The sequence below is a fragment of the Centroberyx gerrardi genome, chromosome 3 (assembly GCF_048128805.1).
Source record: "Centroberyx gerrardi isolate f3 chromosome 3, fCenGer3.hap1.cur.20231027, whole genome shotgun sequence".
Taxonomy (NCBI): domain Eukaryota; kingdom Metazoa; phylum Chordata; class Actinopteri; order Beryciformes; family Berycidae; genus Centroberyx; species Centroberyx gerrardi.
The window spans coordinates 6,902,142-6,923,025 of NC_135999.1; the positions used below are offsets into that span (position 1 = coordinate 6,902,142).

A 20,884-nucleotide genomic window follows, 5' to 3' on the forward strand; every position below is an offset into this window, starting at 1 on the left:
CTGTCAGGTTAGATATCTATTCAGTGTTCTCATGGTGGATGCATGCATTTCCTACATGGCTATTTCCTATATGACCAACTGCCATGAACATGCCTCATTAAACTGACTAAAATACCTAACATAATGGATAGATCTATTTCCATGTGATTTTGATAGTACACTGTGGATTCTAATGTAAAATAACAGTACAGTAGAATCTTCTGCAAAATGCAATCAAACACCAAAACTTTATAAGTAGGCGGGAGTGACTTGCCCACCACCTACACCCACACACACACATTGCTCAATATTGAATCTTCATTTGATGATTGTTTGAGTGGGAGGATCGTGTGTGTGCATGCGTTCGTGCGTGTGTTTGTGTGTGTATATGTCTGCACCTGTATGTGAGTGCATATCACATGAACACACACGCACACACACAATACAAAGGAGATAACGGGGGACCAGGGTTCATACGCAGGTCTGAAAAGTATAAAAGAAATACAGAACATGATTTAGATATTTTTAAAAGTATAGAAAATAGTACGAAGGTTTGGGGAAAGTCTGGAAACTCACCACAATGAATTGCCTGGCCTTGAGAGAGACTGTGTGCGCCAGCCTTACAATAGTTTATAGTTGCAGGTCTAAAGCAGTGATCATTAAAGTCTACAATCTCTAAAAGTTTAAGTTTATAGAGCTGGAATTTAGCAATGGAAATATGCAGGCCCCTGGGTGATGCCCCTTCTCAGCGCAAATTATTAAATGCATGAATAAAAATGTAAGGGGAAACAACAGAATGGTTTATGAGCCCACGCTATTGAACAAATTCCCCTCTGCTCTCAGCTATTTCTAATGGAGATTTACTTCAACAGAGGAGAGGCTATTCCACCCTGAAGACCCACCCATGTGGGATATTATGTTATATTAAAAAGTCTCTCATAGTGAAAAAAAGTGCAGTACATATATATTATGAGAGTCAAGCACATTAGGCATTAAACCCTGGGCATTAGGGCGATGCATCTCCGTCTGACAGTACAGTCTGTTTTGTTTACACAGAATGATGCAGCAGAAAATCTGTTTACAGTTTTTTATATTTTCAGACATCAATAATTCCACTAAAACACACAAAAAACAGTATCTCCCTTTGTGTTTTACATGTGTACTCAAGCAACAACTACTCATGTAATTTCATTATGTGACTTTGATCATCCAACTTTTACCCTTCTGAAAAAGAGGCACAATAGCAGTCTTAGTTATTGTTACTGGGATAAGATTGAATTGTTTTGGTTTTGTGTGGTTATTTTGTTAATAAATCGAATTTAGTAATCTTTACAGTATCATACTATACTATACTATACTATACTATACTATATACTGTATTGTACTGTACTGTACTGTACTCTACTGTGCTATACTATATGTACTATGCTATACTATACTGTACTATATTATATTGTACTGAACTGTACTGTACTGTACTATACTATACTATACTATACTATGCTGTATAGTGTACTGCACTGTAGTGTACTGTGCTGTAGTGTACTGAACTGTACTGTACTGTACTGTGCTGTAGTGTGCTGTATACTATACTATCCATCTCAAGCCAACATGTAAATGAATGCACTTTGCGCCCGAGACCATGTGATTCTTATCAATAGACTCCGAAAATAAATGAAGTGATCATGAGTAAAAAGGAAGGAAGAATTCTTACATTATAGATTTTGTAAAGAAAGAAAAAAAAAAAAAGCCTCATTGCTGGTTTAGTATCTGTGGCTGAAGATGTTATTGGAGGGCAGCAGGAGGTAATGCTTTGTAAACTGTGCCCTCTTGTGGACAAATATATATCTGAAGCCAGAGGAAGCCAATTCTCTCATAATGATCCTGAACACATTCTCCATTATATATATATATATATTATCCAGTAAAGCTGGTACCACTGACATATACCCCACCAATCAGTGTGTGTGAATGTCTCAGGTCATTGTAAGTGAGACACTCCAAACCAAACAGCCCATGTCCTTCTGGGAACTTTTCCCTGAGTCATTTACCTCTCTTTTTGCTGCATCATAACATTTAGTGGTGGCTCTGGGAAATATAGATGGAGAAGAGGCAATAGTGAAAAGTGTCTCTTAACACCTAGGTCCCCATGAGAAACCCAAACACCTTTACTATTGTAACACTGACGGCCAGTCAGCCGGTTGACCACAAACAGGCAGTGAGTGTGTGATCAGGTCACGGGTGAGAGAGCCCACAGCAGTCTAATGGCGTTATGATGGGTCATCACAGGACAGGCTGGTGGGAATAAACAGATAGGATCGTGCTGTTTACACAGAGAACATAAACTCATTATTACTTTATAGCCAGAGGTAATAGGAACACCTTGCTGAATAGAAAGAGTTTCACTGTTGATTAACTAACAGTTTTAGAGCTACAGCAGTCTTTGTGAAGCCATGGTTTGGGACCCAGAATGAGTTGAGAGTAGGTCATATTTTGTAATTTTTTTTAATAAGCCGGGATCCCAGGCCAGCAGCAGGTTTACTCTCTTTTGGTCAGTGGTTGGGAAAATAGAATTGCCCCTGATCTGCAGGATTTGGGATATATCTGTACACAGTCCACATGTTTCATCAAAGTGTTTTATTTACTCAAATTCCCTTTGTGCATGTTTTGATAGCCATATTGTGAGCTTGGTAAGGTTCAATCAGACTTTTTTTTTTTTTTTTTTTAATCTGGGCCTCTTTTTCAGAAATGTAAAAGTTGGATGATGAAGTCATGTAATGAAATTGAGTAGTTGTTGCTTGAGTACATATGTAAAAAAAAAAAAAAACAACTAAGGGAGATACAGTTTTGTGGAAGTTTAGTGGAATTATCGATGTCTGAGAAGATCCATATATTCATGATCTTTGAATGTTACTTTATGCTTGTGTTGTGTTATTTTAAAAAATCTTTTAAAGGCTTTTAAGATTTAAAAAGATAGAAAGTACATATAGCAGTTTTTTTCCCAGCCACTATTGATGCTCAGTATTTCAGGACAGAACTCTACCCAGATAGAACCTAATAATTCCAAGCTCATGATATGTTCAGCTTTGCTTTTGGTCATACTGGTGCAACACAAAGCTCCACATATGCTATATCTAGCAGGATGTAAAAAGCAGAATTTGTTTACTAGATGTGTTTTTAAAGGAATATAGTTGGGAAACCTTTCCAGTGTGGAGAGCTGGTCGCATGGATACACAGTAGATGAAGCTTTTTTTCCCAATGGATATTTTCACTAAAAAAAAAGAAAAAACAGTTTCGTTAGATCTAGACATAATCCATATCCATGTGACCATCCCCCTGAATATATTATTCAAAACCCGGGGAGCAAACTCCCTTTTTAGATGTCTAGTTATTTCATTAAACCCTCACCTTGAGAGCGAAATCCTTTCATCTGGCAGCCATCCACGACCTCGAGTTTTTACCTAGGTGTGATGTCTCTTCTAGTATGGGAATTGCGACACCTTCTCCGCTTTAAAGCACAGGTGAGAACTGGCTGCTGCCTATATAAGAGGCTCCCTCCAATACACTGACAAAGCATTGACAGCAAGGTTACCATTTGGTACCTTGGACCATACACCACCAAACCAAGATTTGCATCTTTTTTCTTTATTTTTGTTAGCTTTCTGCTTCTTTCTTTAGCTTTTTTGACAGTTTTTGAATCCTCGACACTGAATTTCTTTTTCTTCAGTTTTGTATATCTTTTTCAACTGTTATCCCAATTTGTGTCAAAGTATGGCTTTCTTCATCAGCTTTGTCTTTCTGTCAAGCTGGGCGGCCGTAGCTTTTACATTCCCTCACTATACCATTCTGAAAGGGTCAAAGGTCGACTTTGAATCCTCTGGCAGCGGGCCCGACGAACCCGTCCGAGGAATAGTCAAAGTTGTACGACTGGACCCGCACGCCCTGGCCCGGTCGGGGCTCTTCAGACGGGGACCGGCCCCTAGAGTGGCCCCCTCCCTCGGCTCCAGATCGCCCTTCCCCGCCTTCCTGTCCCGGGGGCGACCGGGCCCGGCCCCGGCCCCCAAGGCCCCCGTGAGCCCGCTGCACCACCTACGCCCCGAAAACCCCACCGGGCTGCTGAATCTGAAGAAGAGGCAAGGCCTGCAGATGTGGCAGAGGGCCATGGACAAAGGAGAGCATGGGAAGATGAGCATGTCTCTGCCTGTCAGCCTGAAGGACGCTGCTAAACAGACCTGCAACGCCGTACCTTTCACTCAGGTAAGACGGTTAATAATACCACTGGTCAGAGCCAGGCATTTTCATCATCATATCATCTTTTTGCTAAATAGTTCACTGTGTACACATAATAAAGTGCATGAACTGGTGTGTTACGATCCTTTACACTGTGAAATACAACACAGCAAATTCCCAGTGTTAGTAAGTGATGATTTTTCAGTGACAATTAGTGTGTAAGTATTAGGGATGGGACGATATGCTTATCTTACGATACGATTCGATACGTGATATTGGGTTCACGATTCAATACAACGGCGATATGATGTAATAAACAAAAGTTCAATGACAACAAAGTCTGACTGTGCAGAATTATGTTTATTTCTGAGCCACAAATCTTTCTAGCAATGGCTTTGTCTTGCTAGAATGTAAACAACAATTTAAAATTGTCTTTACAAAGTGCAAATAAGAGCTAATATCACAATACATTTTTCTGCCCCACGATACGTACTGTCACATTTTTGTATTGCGATATATTGAATTTCGATATATCGTCCCATCCCTAGTATACTGATTGGAGGTTGTTTGTTCCCTCATAGAGCTGATCACTGGTGTAGTGTTGAGTTTGACACCCTCAGTGTAAAATGAACACTGACAACATTGCTGTGAGGTTCTCCAGTACAACAGCCTAAATCCTGCTCCTCTCTCATCTCCCCCAGCGCGTCACAGCGGAGGGATGCGACACGGTGACGGTGCACAACCGGCTGTGCTTCGGCCAGTGCAGCTCCCTGTTCGTCCCGTCCGGAGGGGAGTTCGGCGCCGGTACGGGGGGCCACCGCCGCGCCCCTTGCTCCCGCTGCGCCCCGTCCAAAGCCCACACCGTGACCGTGCCCCTGCGCTGCGGAGCGGAGGTCCGGGAGAAGAGAGTGATGGTGGTGGAGGAGTGCAAGTGCGAGACCGGGCGTGAGGAAGGGAATGCTGAGGCCTGGGCTTCCACACACCTCTAAAAAAAACACTATACCTGACAGTTTTCTTTACAGTGAGTAAAGAAAACTTAGTGAAGTGATTTGTTCCAGTTTAACTAAGGGGAACTCTTGCTTTTTCCCTAAAATGTGCAAACATCTAAAGGATGCATTCACCTTTATCCTCTGTCAAATCACTGCCAAGATATGGACATTAATTTTCATCAGCTAGTTTGGTATCCAGACCATTGTGAGCAACATTTACATGTGTATCTGTATTTATATGTGAGTCTGAATGTGTTATTCAGAATGAAATACTATGGAGGCTAATGCCACCACCGACTGTCGACAATATGACCTTAATTTTGGTCATGCAATTTTCTGTTGCACCAGATAGTGTGGAGTTGTCCACACTGGACTGTATTAATGTTCAAGAACTTGTTTAGATGAATCTAAACTGAAATATTGTGATTTGTAATATTGTCATTAAATTGTCGTCTATTGGTCCACATTCTTTTTGCCCGGCCTTCCTCCTTCTGTTTCCTCCCAACACTCTTAGATTGACAAGTGCAATCTAGTTTGCATGCAAAGCTCAAGTAAAAACACCAACAGCATTTGTTGTTTTTTTTCCACCCACTCTCGTATTCAAGTGTTGAAGTATCAGCTCCTATATTTTATTAAAATGCTGTGTTCCAGCGACTTTTAGCACATAGCACTTACATCTGAAAGCACCAAACTGGAGAGTAAACGAGCTATTGAGCACGGGTACTTAGCAGTAAGCAAACATAATTGTTTCAGCATGGACCCCTGAATTATGTATAGGAGCCACCTATTCTCATGCCCAATCTCTTTTCAGAGTAGTTGTGGGAATTCGAACATCCTTCACCGCAGATGCACTCGAGTGTGTTTGTGCGATTGTGTGTATGCGTGTGTGTTTTCTTTTTCTTTTTTTTTTTTCAGTTAGGGCCCATAAAACCTATTATTCATTTATTTCCTGGCACCTGGGCCTGGTAAAGTGAACTCATCCCACACATCCCCACATACATTCCCAGAGGAGCATAAAGAAGGGGGCTCTTTACGTCGCCTTGGCACGCTGTCAAGATGGCTGCTTAGATGGCCATTTGCATTCACGTGGGCTTTCTGCAAAAGTGAAAGCGTTCATTGCGCTACGGGGGTGCATTGAGTCCCCCGGATTCCATTAGCATGTGATTAGCATCTTGGGTTGATGGCTATATTTTCCGAGATTGATGGGACAAATATTTGCCCAGGTCTTAACTGTGCGGAATTAGGGGCCACTTTATAATGAGGCACTTGTTTTTTTCTAAATATGCAGTAGGTGGAGAGGTTGGGAGGCTTATACAACCCTGCTAACAGCTAACAGATTCTGCAGGACCGTCTCTCGTTCCTCATAGTTAGAGATAGTTAGTTAGGAAGTGACAGAATCGGTTGAATTTATAACCAAGCCTGCACTGCGTTTGCCTAATCTGCCATTATATACTGGTACACTTGTTTTATATGTAATAATCATACCCATGGTGCCATTGGTTGTGGTATGTGTGTGTGTGTGTGTGTGTGTGTGTGTGTGTGTGTGTGTGTGTGTGTGTGATGATGGTAGTGAGGACAGAGGGTTATGATCTCACTATCTCTCTGCCTATTCTTCCCAAATTCTGTACAACTCCTCTTCTATTCTGATGTGTTTTTTTTTTTTCTGAAGAAAGACAGATAAAAAAGAAAATGGGTGTAGAGGAGGAGGAGGTGGTGGTGTGATGGTGTGGTGGTGGTGGTGTGTGTGTGTGTGTGTGTGTGTGTGTGTGTGTGTGTTGGGGGTGGGTGGGTGGGGGGGGGGTGGTTGTTGATTGAACAAACAAGGTGCACAAGAGAGTGCACCACTTAGCGAGACAGATGTCAGCCCCCTTTGCATTGTGGGATCCGGCGGAGCACTCCTGCGTCATTAAGGATGGCCTGGTTCCCATGGCGAGGGGAAGGGAAGGAGCGACAGGGGGAGGGCCCGCTGCCAAGTTCAGCGCCTCGGGGATCAGATCAGCGTCACGGGGCGCTAAGTGGCCTAGTTAGCGCTTTAAGACGCACAATGAGTTGCCTGCTCTTTCTCTGTGTGTGGAGGCCTTTTAACTGTCAGAGATGGAAACGGTGTGTGTGTGTGTGTGTGTGTGTGTGTGGGGTGGGGGTGGGGGTGGATCAAACGTTATCGATTCAATCAAGGTGTGTCAAGGGGAAACTGAATTAGAGGAGGTGTCTTGAATGTTTACTCTGTGTTCATCAGGCATTTCTTAAGCGAAATGTGTGAGGGGCTTATTGTGTTTCTTTCTGCCTTGTGGTCATCAGCTGGAAAACAAAAATATTCATCTTACATGTGACCTCTTGTGTTTTCTTTCCATTCCTTAGCTGTGGCTCATTGGTCTTGGTCGACCAAACCAGTGCAGGCTAACCGACCAGTGCACCAAATTTACCCCGGGCCGCCTGGGGCTCTTCTGGAGCTAAAATGCCACGGTGGACGGGACTAGGCTGGACTGAGGATGAGGCTTCGAGCTCTGGCACCAGCAAGTAGGAGGGAACAGGGGGGTCCATCATGGAGATTCTGGGAATAAATTGGGAGGGTGACAGGGACACACCAGGAGGAAAACCTGTTAAGTCATAGGACAGGCAGACACTTTTTTACCCAAATCCCACCTCTATATTTTACTGCTGTAGGTGTCAGGCTCTAGGTGTGAGGGTGTCTGGCCCGTGGCTAACATCGACCTCCCCACTGATACGGCGGTGCATCCACACGGTGGTGTTAGTCTGGACCAGCTGGTCAGAGTTGGCTCTGCTGGAGACAGCGCCCCGGGCGAGGCCTGCCAGCCTACTGCCATTTTGCCTGGCTGCCAGCCCGCCTGCCAGGCTGTCTGTTGGGTGCTAAGGGGGGCAGAGATAGGTGCAGCCTGGAGATCTGGAGAACATCAAACTTTGTCATTGGATAAAATCCTACTTTAAGTATTTCATTATTTACTACTGCTATTACTACTACTATTACCACTTATATTATTATTATCATTATAATCATTATTATTATTAGTAGTAGTAATAATAGTAGTAGCAGTGTAGTAGTATTAGTAGTGAGTTACAAAGTAGGGGAAAGTGGGGCTAGTTGTAAATGGGTAAGTTGTAAATGGGTAAGTATTTCTGAAACTAAATATTTAGCCACACATTACACACGTTTACTTTCTTAATAAGAGGTTACCTAGGCTATATTAAATACAACAGTCTAAGTCAAAACATAACATAACACACATTTTTGAAAAGTAAATAATGAAAATCTTAGTGTTTTTAATTTCATTTTTTTTTCCTATAAAGGAATCAAAATAATGATACATGGTGACACATAAAAGCAAGGGTCAGCTATAACCTGATAATAAATTTGAATGGTTTAGTGAAGCTATGTTGCCACATTGACTTCGAGGCATGTTGTCATAACTATTAAAATTGTTTTTTTTTGGTTAGAAATAGCTTTACATTCTTTCTTTTCTGAATAAATATTATTTTGGTACTTGAACCCACAAACCTTTGGCTTGTGTAGCAAGTGGCCTCTCTACTGGACCAGACTCACATACAGTCACAGAGGCAGATTAATATTATTACTGTTTTCTTTAAGTGACGAAGAAGCCATTGTAGCCTACATCATAAAACATCAAATTAAATGTTACTGTTATAAATTAAAGTGATACTGTTAGAAATGATATCAGCATTTGTGTTTGTTTGTGCATCTCAGTATGGGGGGGTTACCTGGTGTGTGGTGGGTGTGAAGATGAGATGAAAAGATGGAGTATGTTGTTTTTAATACAAGAGTATGTATTTCATGTTAATGTAGTATTTATAGTTAAAAGGAAATGGAATTGAGTGCACAAACACAGCACACTTGTCTGTGTGACAACATGCTCTGACATGGGGTAAGTTGTCACAAGTTGCCAAGTAATATTTCATCAGTAATAACTTTTGCTTCCTATAAATTATTCAAAATGTAAAAATGTATTTTTTTAGAGTAGACTTTAATCTAGCTAGAAAAATAAACATTGTATCTCAGTAGTAAGAAACACACTAAAAAGGGTGACAACATGCCCCGGTCTCCCCTACTTTACTGTCACTAAAACAAAAACACTTAAAAGCGATAAATATGCCAGCCATGAATTAAAAACAAGGCTGCAGAAGAATAAAACAGGTAAATGTGTGTGTGTGTGCGTGTGTGTGTGTGTGTAGGTGTGTGTGTGTGTGTGTGTGTGTGTGTGTGTGTTCACACACATGTCGAGAGCCACTCATACGTCTCAGAGGTAAAGGTACAGTCACACCACAATCAGAGACGACAACAAGTAAATCCATGTAAGTAATCTATACTCTTTCCTACAGTTCCCACTCATACAACTTGCTACTTATCATATGTTGAGATTGTCAGCTGCATATGTTTATATAACCTGTTTTTATAATCTATAATGTATGTTTGTGCTTAAATTCTGTTTTTCTTATTTCCTCTGCTGCTACTCTGATGACCTACTTTGAAGTTTCATCTTACGTTATTTAACTCTTCTCGCAACTCTTCTGCTGTCGAGGGCGTGGCTTATAAAGTGGTTGCCTTGTAGTTAAAATATTTTTAGATCTTTTTAGATAGGTCAGGTAGTCAAAGGAGACCAGTTGTGGGTATGGACTGGACTGTGTTAGACTGGACTGGACTGATGTCTGCAGGGTCACATAATGGGAGAGCTCAGAGAGAGATGCCAGTATACCAGCCTATACCAGAGTATAAAGCTCCTGAACAAATGAGTCTGCCTGCTAGTGAAGGCTGGAATGATCTCTATTTTTATATCCGGGGCCATTGTACATAGACATTGCACATGCTATTCAATGTGTTTTTACCATTCATTACCATTTATCATCACCTTTTGACCCTTTTAACAGCAAAGCACAACAGTGACTGTAACTACACGTCAGCTGAGTCAGCGACTCCTTAGCTGCAGATTACAGATGTATATGATGGCGTGTGTGTGTGTGTGTGTGTGTGTGTGTGTGTGTCTGACTGTACTGTATATAGATTATTAGTGTGGCTGAGTGTGGCGTGGAGCTGTCAGTACAGCCTCTCCCGGAGTGTAGTGACGATGATAGCGATGTCGCTGTGGCAGGTGCGGTCCTGCGTGCGATGCAGGTGATGTCTCTCATGCTCACTTAGCTAATGACTCCAATTAAAGTAATTAAGAGCTGGCATGGCGGAACCTGCTCTCCCGCCCACTGCCAGCCCATCCATCCTCCCCTCCCCTCCCTCCCTCCCTCCCTCCCCGCCGCTGCCGCCGCCGCCGCCGTGGGCTTTCATTAGCACCCGCCCCGCATCCCTACGTGCCATCATCCATCGCTGCTCCTTCCACTATCCTCCCTTCCACTTCTTCTCCTTTTTCTTCTTCCTCTCATGGGCACCTCTCCCTCTCCTCTCTCTCCCTCATGCCGCCGCCTCGCCCTGCTGCCGCTGCTGCCGCGTTTAAAAGAAACATGAGGCCTAAAAGCAGCTAAACGCTCCACTCCAGAAGCACTTAAGAGACCCTCAGCTCGACTTATTGTCGCAAGAACGTAAGGAAGGAGGCGGCTACGGAGAGACGGAGAGAGGGCCGCGGCCGGGGAGGAGAAAGAGGAGAGATGGAGAGGGAGAGGGAGAGAGAGAGAGAGAGAGAGAGAGAGAGAGAGAGAGGAATGCCAGCCAGGTCCTAACGAGGGGAGAGATAATTGTTTTGTTTTGTTAGGGGCCCCTTCTCCAGCGTGGAGGGAGTTGAAATGACAAGCCACACATGGTTTTTGGATGAAGTGGGCAGAGGGAGGGGTGGAGGGGACGAGGGGTTTGATGCAAGAGTGGTGAAAGAGTGCGGAGGAGGGGGGGCGATAACAGAGAGAAAAACGACTGCAAAAGCTGCAACCACAATGCAACGCTGGAATCTGCTGAGTGGTTCTTAAACTCAACAGACACACCGGCTCCCACGAAATATCGATAATGAGGATGTGCATTGTTGTCTTCTTCTCACGGGACTTCGAGACGATATGAATGTCGAAACGCGCATTAATCACCGAGCAGTTCAATATCACGATTCCGCACATTCCAATCGGAGTGGGAAAGACCACAGCGGGCCAAGGTGGAGACACGGCTTTGGCCACCGGGCTCGGGTCAGATTTATCAAAACTTATGAAACTCTGGTGTCTTGGTGTTCTTTCAACACTTGGAATCCCAGACAGACAGGCGATGTGCTCGGATTTGTAGCTGGCATGGCGGCGCGTCCACTTTTCCAGAATCTCGTCACGTTGTCCGTGAGAAAAAGACTTTAATGCGATCCCTATGGATACCCCCCCCCCCCCCCTCCTTTACTCATCCCTCCACCCATCCCAGTTGCCCCCTCTCTCTCTCTCTCTCTCTCTCTCTCTCTCTCTCTCTCTCTCTCTCTCTCTCTCTCTCTTATGAAGCGTTGAAGATGTGTAAAGCTTTATTTTGCGTGACACACTACCTCATATGGTGACGCTGTGGGAAACATCACTGGTGTCAATTCAGGACAGTTTTTCTGTGGTGAAACCAAAGCAGAAGCATTGTGAAAAACAAAAAAACAAAAACAGCATCGTCGAAACTGCAGCTGAGCAGACTTTGGTAATCTGGCGACCGACAGCATCAAGCAAATTATCCTGGTGGTCTGTCTGTTTCAGCCAGGCTGGCGAATCACCTCCAGAAGCCTGTCACCAGTTCCATGAAGATAAATGGTATCATTACACAGCCTCCATCATGCATTAACCATTCTGGAATCCACTTTCCGTTAAAAAGTGAAAATTGCGATGGATTATACTCAGTCGTCAGATAACGCTGACAGAATGCGCGGCAAACACCGCTAACTCAGTTGGTTGCCGTTCTGCGGCGAGGATCTCACAAGCGAACAGTTTGCTAATTTCCTCATCTTGACTTCTGCACACGGAACACTAATCACTATTCTTACTGTTAATAGGATCAATACCAATACAGACACAATTTATGCAACACATTCTGCCAGTGTCATGGATATCTGTCGACAAACAGCCATCCTAGCAGTGGGCAGCGGAGGAAGAGTGGTGTGCCAGTGTGTGTGTGTGTGTGTGGGAGAGAGAGAGAGAGGAAGAGTGATTGAGAGAGAGACAGACATACAGATAGAGAGAGAGAAGGGGGGGGGGGTAGAAAGGGGGGGGTAGTATGCCAGTGTTCAAGAGAGATAGACCAAGTGAGGCAAGAGTGTGTGTGTGTGTGTTTGAGTGTGTGTGGAGGGGTATAGAGGAGGGGTGCAGGTGGCATGGAGCTGGCGCGGGCCTGGCCCACTGTCCCCTGGCAGTGCCAGGCTCCATCTGTCATCGGCAGGAACATCTGCAGCCCAAGGTGCCCTTGTCACCCAGCGTTAGAGTAACGAGTTTGGCGTTTCCATTAGTCCAGGGCCCTCGCTCGCCCGCCCGCCGCTCGCCAAAACCATGGCATTTTGGGTGTGAGTGTGTGTGTTTGCCTGTGAGTGAGTGTGTGTCTAGATATGAGAGAGGGGAGAGAATGAGGGGGGGTGATTGGATTTGTTTGTCGGTGTGTGTTTGTGCGTCTGTGCATGCATGTGTGTGTGTGTGTGTGTGTGTGTGAGTAAGAGAGGCCCGCGCCAAGCCGAAACAACATGGCAGTGCAAAGCATTGACCCAGCTGGGCTGAGCCGGCATGTCGAGTCATGTCCCCTCCTGATGTGAGCGTGCCCAGTGCGCTCGCACCGCTGCCAGACTCAATCTCTGCTCCCCTCTCCTCCTCCTGTCCCTCTCTCTCTCTCCACTCATCCCTGTGTATTTCCACCCCGTCTTCCATCTCTCCCCCTCGTTCTTTCTTCGCCCCTTACCTCACCCTGCCCCTTGCCGCCCCCGCCCCCCCCCTCTCCTCTCACCCTCTGAGTCTATACTAACACTCCGCCTCTCACCGCTATACACTCTCAGTTTTATCTCCCCCGTCCCTCTAAAAAAAAAAAAAAAAAACAGATGGTACCTCTTTCCCCGCTCCCTCTTTTCATCCCTCTCTCTACCGCTCTCCCCCTCTCCCTCCCTCCCTCCCTCCCTGTCCTGTGTTTCTTTCCATCCAGCAGGTGTATGACTGATCCTAACTGGCTGTCCACCTGTTTATTCTGTCTCTCCTTCCCTCCCTTTCATGTAAAAACACATCTACCTAAATTAGTTTTCCTCTGGAGGACAATAGCGTGGTTTGTATTATGAGTATTTTTACTTGACTTTTTAAGACAGAAAATGGTTACTCACAGTTACCAAGTCCATTCTCAGCAGAGCGGCTGCTGTTTGCGCTTGCGCCCACATGGTGGCTCTATAGAGCAGCAATCTGTCCTGACACTAATGAAGCGAGGTTTGGCTGCGATCGTGTCAATTACCCACAGAATACTAATCAGACAAACATGAGCGCATCATGAATGAGATAAGATTGATTATTCCCCTTCATTTTCTGTGTTATGCGCACAATCGAAATGTAGGGCGTGCATCATAAATCAGGTTTGACAAGATTTGACCTATGAAGCCGGTGTTTAGCCTGAAGCCCTGCGAGTGAAACGAGACACGACTTAATGTAAGCACCGCACACCTTTGTGAGAGTCTCTGACATGTGAACTTCAGACAGACACACACACACACACACACACACACACACACACACACACACACACACACACACACACACACACACACACGCAGGCCATGGCACAATCTTTAAAAAGAAAAAAAAAAGAAGCTAAGTCTTACTCAAAGCTGCAGCTTTGTTCCTCGCCACTTCAAGCCCACTCGCCCCCTGTGAAAGAGCAGAGGGTTTTAAGTTATAGTTAAGGTTTCTCTTGCTCTCTTTTTCTGGCCTGTCCTACAAAGGTTTCTCATCCCCCTGTCGACAAAGTCCAAAAAGTGAGCGGAGATGGGGAGCGAGCGAGGCAGAAAGGGAGAGTGGTGGAGAGATAAAGAAAAGGGAAGCGACAACTGCTAATCAATAAGATTTCTCCAACCTTGTTTTTTTTTGTTTTTTTTATATATACCCCCCTCCTCCCCTCACCCCCCCCCCCCCCCCCCCCCCCCCCCCCCCTCGAGGCCCCCGGCATTCAAGACGAGCCAAGACGAGCTTGGCATTGTCGAGCACGCCTTAAAAAGAAACACCTGCGAGGTGGAAGACTTAAAAAACCCGGCAGGAAAAAAAAAAAATCCCGCTTTTCGCAGCTCTTAAAAATGTTGGCAAATGTTCCATGGGTTTTCTGGGAACAAAACAGTAAAAAAGAAAGAGCTCCCATGCAAGTGAAGACAAAAGGGGATGGTTTTCCATAGAGATGGAGGTGTCATTACACTTGAGACGGTTGCCAGATTTGGACTTATCTTATCCCCCCCCCACACCTCCCTCCCCCACACCCCCACACCCCGCGTCCTCGGGTATATCTATACCATCTTTGCTTTATTATCAGCGCTGCAGCAGCGCGAGGAAAACAAATAGTGAACGGTAATATTTAGCTGTTGACAAAATATGTATGTGTGTGAGACGGGAACAGGGGAATGTGGGGAGAGAGAGAGAGAAAGATAGAGAAAGCAGGGGAGGGATGGGATGGGAGAGGAGAGGAGAGAGGGAACTGGGAAAGGGTTTGGGGGGGGGGGGGGTAACTAAAACAGATGGCACTCTTGGCATCCACCTCTCTCTTAAATCTGTTTCTGCTGTTTTTCTCATGTGCAGGAGGCTTTAACCCTGTGGTAACCTGTGTCCCGGCCTGACCCCGAACCTAACTGCTGTATGTAACAAGCCTGAGTGTGAGTGTGTGTGTGTATGTGTGTGTGTGTGTGTGTGAGTGTATTCATCTCTAACATGTATCTGCACACTCATTTAATCCGCACCCTATAGCAATAAGTATCATCAGTGTCAGTATATATCAAATTATGTGGCATCTGTCTCTCATACAGTATTACCTGACACTTTGCTCTCTCATATTCAGAGTGAGGCTCACCCGAAACTAATCTACAAGCCATAAACTAGTCTGGACCACAAGCTTACTCATTATTTTTGCTAAATTTTCATGATTCCTTTTTCTTCACCACGTTGCCAGCGCGCAGGATCAATCATATTGGCTAACAGACCGAAGTGAACGAATAGCACTTTCGATTTCAATGTGCCGCGCATTCGGACTTGGCCCGGCAGGCTCCGCTTGCTTCTCTCTGTTTATTCCAAGTCCCGTTCTAAGTGGTCCTCGATCAGTCCGTCCGCAGCTGCTACAGATCAGATACATGTCTTTTTATTTCCACAACCGCGAGTCTATAGATCCGCCTGCGAGCCAGAGGAACATTTCCACTGATGCGAGCAGAAATTTGCAATTCACTTTAGAGGTAAAAACAACAACAACAAAAAAACAAAGCAACATTTTTTTTTAGGGCTGAGCATGAACAAGCCACAAAAAAGCACCGCGGTTCATGATTGATGGGAAAAAAATTCTAGCGTGGTTCAAATACCTGGGATGTCTAGTGTGTGTGTGTATATATATATATATATATATATAGGTCACATCCGTCTCTCAGTGAGTTTAGTATGAGTAGAAACATTCATCCACTGACTCCCATACATACTCTCATAGACAGACTATAGACTCCGTTGAATGCACATCACTTATATGTGGGGTGCCACAGTGGTGTGAGCTCATTTGCATAATCTCCCATTTAAAGAGGGATGTGCTGGAAGCCGGTGGGGGGTTGATGGTAAAGGCTGGGGTAGGGAGGTGGGAGGGTGTACAAAGTGCCCATTGTGCAATCCCAGGATAGGGAAAATGCCCTGTAGGGCCTAGTGTGTGTGTGTGTGTGTGTGTGTGTGTGTGTGTGTGTGTTTGAAAATGTCTATCTACGTGTGTCTGTGTGTGGGAGCCACACCTGTCAGGAGAGCCTGAGGGAAGCAATGAGACCGCTATAATGAGTGTGTGCATGTCTATATGTGTGGGTGTGTGTGCGTGTGAAGCAGATATAGTCTAAGGGATTTCATCAAGACAGACAAGAGCATTAAAATCTGTGGGCCATATCAATCTTTAATGTCCTAATTGTTTCCCTTTATTAACTTGGCTTGCTATCACACCATTTTTTTCTCTCTCTTACACACACACACACACACACACACACACACACACACACACACATACTCGCTTTCTCCTACACTCACCAGTAACCGCACTTAGCACCAGTAGCATGATTTGATTACTTCTGTTTATCATGCCAAATCATAATCTGCCCAAGACGCAGCAGGCCGATAGGATCAGACTGGAGAAATAATGGTAAAATCAGATTTTTGGGGGGCTTTCGAGGAAAAGCGCCCAGAAGTGCTGAAATAGCTGGTGGCTGCGTCTCTAATGGTAAAACTTAATGCTCGGCAATCTGCTTAATATCCCCGCCGCACTCCATTAGATTAGTGAACATTAAGGAGATTGGAAGATTTGCACTCTATTGTTTTACTATGGCAACGCGGGGACACGGTGGCTGTGCTGCTAATGACAGGGAACAAGAGGTACTGAGAGGCTTTAAATAGACGGAGAGGAAACTGAGGAGGCTCCTGAAAGCAAAGCTGGTGTCATATCAGGTGTGGAGGAGTGAGACAGGTCAATACACACACAGATAGGAGGGCACACACACACACACACACAAACAAATGCAGGCATTCACAAGCACACCCTGAAACACGAGGGAGGGTGGAAGCAACTAATTACATTTACTCAAGTTACTGTAATTGAGTAGTTTTTTTGTGTGCTTGTTTGAGTATTTTTTAAAGTCAGTAATTTTACATTTACTTAAGTATGTTTTTACTGAAGTATTGTACTTCACTACATTTTACATCACATCCATTACAGAGTATAAATTTTGCGGCTCTCCATCAGCATCAGAAACTGGACCATCATAAATTGACAAATTGTGGAGAACAAAGAAAAGAAGGCTTTACTTTGTTTGTGCCTTTTATTTTCTAATTTCCACATTTTCCAGTTAAAAGAATCAAGTGTGAAACTCTGTACTCTTGTCCTTTTAGAATTGCATGGGAAAGATCACATCTAACAACGTTCTCTTTTCTAAAAAGTAACTCAGTAACTGAAAACATAATACTGTAAATGAAATCCTTTTTACTTTTACCTAAGTCGATTTTTACACCAGCACTATTACCTCTACCTAAGTAAAATATCAGCAAAGTAACAATACTTAAACTTAAGTAGGACATTGTAGTACTCTTTCCACTACTGCAATATCAGTATGTCCAGATTCACAAGATGTCTATAGATTCAGATTTCAGTGAAATGTGAATCTATAGACATACAGATATTGAACATATCAACATACACCTAGCCCAACTAACCCACCATTCACACACACACACAAGCAAGCAAATATTTCTGAACCCCACAAGATTGCAAAGACATAATGTGGGGTTGAACACAGCATTGTGCAATATAACCAATACATTCTACTTCATCAGCATGGGAAACAGTAGCAACAACAGTAGCAGCCTAAAGTTGTACCCCTATTAATGACTAATTCCTCGGCTGGTTTGGCTCAGGGCAAGAGAGAAAGCAGTGTGTGACCACCACCAGTAAAAGCAGCGCCGTGCTGGGATTCAGGAACGTTATCGGAGCTCAAAGTCCTAATTCCACACTGGGAATTCTGCCATCAGTAACATAATAAGTCCACTTTGGCTTTGAGCGAGAGAGAAAGGTTTTTTTTTTTTTTTTTTTTTTTTTTACTCTGGAGTCTTGGCTCCTTCGGCGGTAAAGTTCCTCAGGCGAGCGTAAACAGATCAACAGAAAAACAGCTATTTTATTTTTCAGGCTCCCAGCAGTTGTAATGGCTAATAAGAATAACCATTAAACTCGTGTTCTGAGTCCCAGGGAGGGATTTTGGGAGAGGGGGAATTATATGATTTGAGCTCCGTAGGGTGTTTCATACTGCGGGGGTGAACCAAAGCTGAACAGAGCTTAGTACTGTAATGGCATATCCACTGCCATTGCAGAACTGGTCAGAGGCTTATTTCCCAAAGCCTTCACAATCCTCTCTTTCCTTTTACTGGCCTCATCTATGCTCACCTCCAGGCCAAAACATATCGTTTGTCTCACTTTAGGAAAGGCATCTCTCTATTTTGAAATGGAACCGACATTTGTTTTTAGAATCGTTATAGCACACGACTATATATTCTCCTGAATGAGTTATGCAAAGCAGCGGTTCTCAGCCTTTTCGGGGCTGAGGCAAACTTTGGCAAAGCAGCATCCCAAGATGCTCCACATTACTGAATTCCTGGAAATGTCACACAAGGCTTTGCAAGACCAGACAAGAGGGGCAGTAAACTCAGCGAGCTGCTGGACATGGCACAGACAGCATTAGCTCGGAGGATAAAACGTGTGATTATAAGCACATTTAATTAGATTTTAATGAAGCTACACTGCTACTTTTATTTCCTTATAATTTTGACACAATCTCATGGCACATCTAGCTCTCTCCAGGTTGAAAACTAGTGCTGTGAAAAGGAATTATGTTTTTTTCTAGAGGGATGAATGATTTGGGAAATCACTGATGTGTTTTTACTGGCTTGGTATTCACTTTCAGCATGGTTGGGATGAGAGACATGAGAAATAACTTGCTCTGATACAGGTCTACATTGCAAGTCTGTGCTTTTAAATAACAATATTTGGTAATATTTGGTTTTTAAGGTGTAAAGAAAAACCAATTCCATCTCATCGTAGTCACAGTTCTTATACCCGAATTCAGCCAACAATACCATATGTCACTATATCAGTGTCTTTATTTGAATGTTCAGTGTGTACTGACCCATATTTGATGGGTTTAATTTTACATTTCCCTTATAGAACAAATCAGCCGCCCATGTATAGTAGTGTCCATAGAATCTATGGATAAAATGTAATGTTACATACAAACCACTAGAGGCCACCAGAGTCCCTGTCCATAGGATTGAATGGGTCTGTGTTTGAGGGTTATGTACAGTACAATTAGGTTGTCTTTTGTGGGCCTTTATGACTTTATATTTTGTATGAGTCATGTCAAGGAGAAATTGAAGGCTGATTTATTTTTTTAATGTCAGATGGTTCTACTAATGCAGAATAGATGTGAATTATAGGGGCAACTGTGAGAAGTTACAAAATTTACGACAGGATAATCTTTAATAAACCCAAATTAACATCACCACTTTGTTTTATGGGAGGAAGGGTTTGGCCAAAATTAGAGACATGCTGTGATGATTCACATGACTCCCATTCATTTCACATGGAGACCACTAATTGTAGTTTCACTTGAGACAAAGACGGCTTTCAGGTCAAGGCACTGTACTATCACGTAAAAGAGCAGGAATTCTCCCTCTTTTATAACGCTTTTACATGAAACACACACACGAACACACACACACACGCACGCAAACACACACGCACACACACACACACACACACACACATAGATAAACATATATACACATTATAACATAGTGGTGCCAAAACAAAAGATATATTAATATGAATGTGTTGATCATCAGTGGAACTCTATAGAAGTTATTAATTTGGATTTGAGACTTTCTGGGATATGTTTAAAAGATAAACAATATATGCGCTGAATATATCACCATATGTCTCATAGCAGAAAACTTAGTTGTGTTTATAATTAATGTCAAACATTTATAGTTTGAATTGAATTGCATTAACAAGATTTAGCAAATTGTCAGTGAGGAAAATAAGAGTCCAAATCACTGAACTTAAAGCCTATAATCTTCTTGAATATACTCCAATATACAGTATACTTCAATTGTCTATAGGCTATATGATAGCATGGCATACAAGAATATGTGTGTGTGTGTGTGTGTGTGTGTGTGTGTGTGTGTGTGTGTGTGTGTGTGATATAGTGTGGTCTGTAAGCATGAGTTGGCGGGTATAATTGTACCCTGTCGCTGGCATGGCTGCTGTCCTGGGTTTCCTACTAGTGTCTAAGCATTTAGCAGAGGTTGGCACAAGATGTCCAGCACGCACACGCATACACACACACACACACACACACACACACACATACACATACACACACACACACACACACACACACACACACACACACACACACACACACAATAGTGTGCTTTATAAGGTGCCCACCGATGTCATGGCAACCCCATATCCTCAGCAAGAGGGAAGATGCTGCGTGCCAAAAAAATGCCATGGTTACTTTTTTTTTTTTTTTAAAGCCACGTTGCCCAGAAACCTTTGAAGCTTATTAAGTGAAACCAGTAGGGAGACAAATGGACAGAGAGAGAGAGGGAGCGAGAGAGAGAGAGAGAGAGAGAGAGAGGAATTGAAGAAAGAGAGAGAGAGAGAGAGATGGTAGTGCATCCTGTTCCAGGGCCAAAGTGGGTCTTTGTTTTAGGGAAGGGAACACTGTGAACCTGCAGTGAGGAGGGGCAGCGAGCTCACTAATGGTACCTTCAATTAGTTTTGCTCTGGAGATTATAGTCCGCCTCAATTTATCAAACATGATGCTGCACTAAATGAATATGTGCAAGCGGACGATTTGGAGTTTAGAACTGAGCAGAAAAGGTTAACCTCCGTGTTGTGCTCACACTTTTCCTTCTGCTTTCAAAGGCTTCTGCTTTCACCAGTCTGCTAGCTGGCAGTACATGGTACTGGCAGCAAGAGAGTGACGGACAAT

The 20,884-nt window shown here is 43.7% G+C and overlaps 2 protein-coding genes across 2 annotated transcripts in view; one reads left to right on the forward strand and one right to left on the reverse strand.

Moving 5' to 3' along the window:
* LOC139922973 (forkhead box protein D2-like) overlaps positions 1 to 20,884 on the reverse strand; it is a 245,148-nt gene that overhangs the window by 32,102 nt on the left and 192,162 nt on the right. The gene's annotated exons all lie outside the window — the stretch shown is intronic.
* On the forward strand, positions 3,751 to 5,198 carry dand5 (DAN domain family, member 5). The gene is made up of 2 exons (XM_071913653.2): positions 3,751 to 4,236; positions 4,911 to 5,198. Exons 1-2 carry the CDS (start codon positions 3,751 to 3,753, stop codon positions 5,196 to 5,198), a joined length of 774 nt encoding a protein of 257 aa, XP_071769754.2.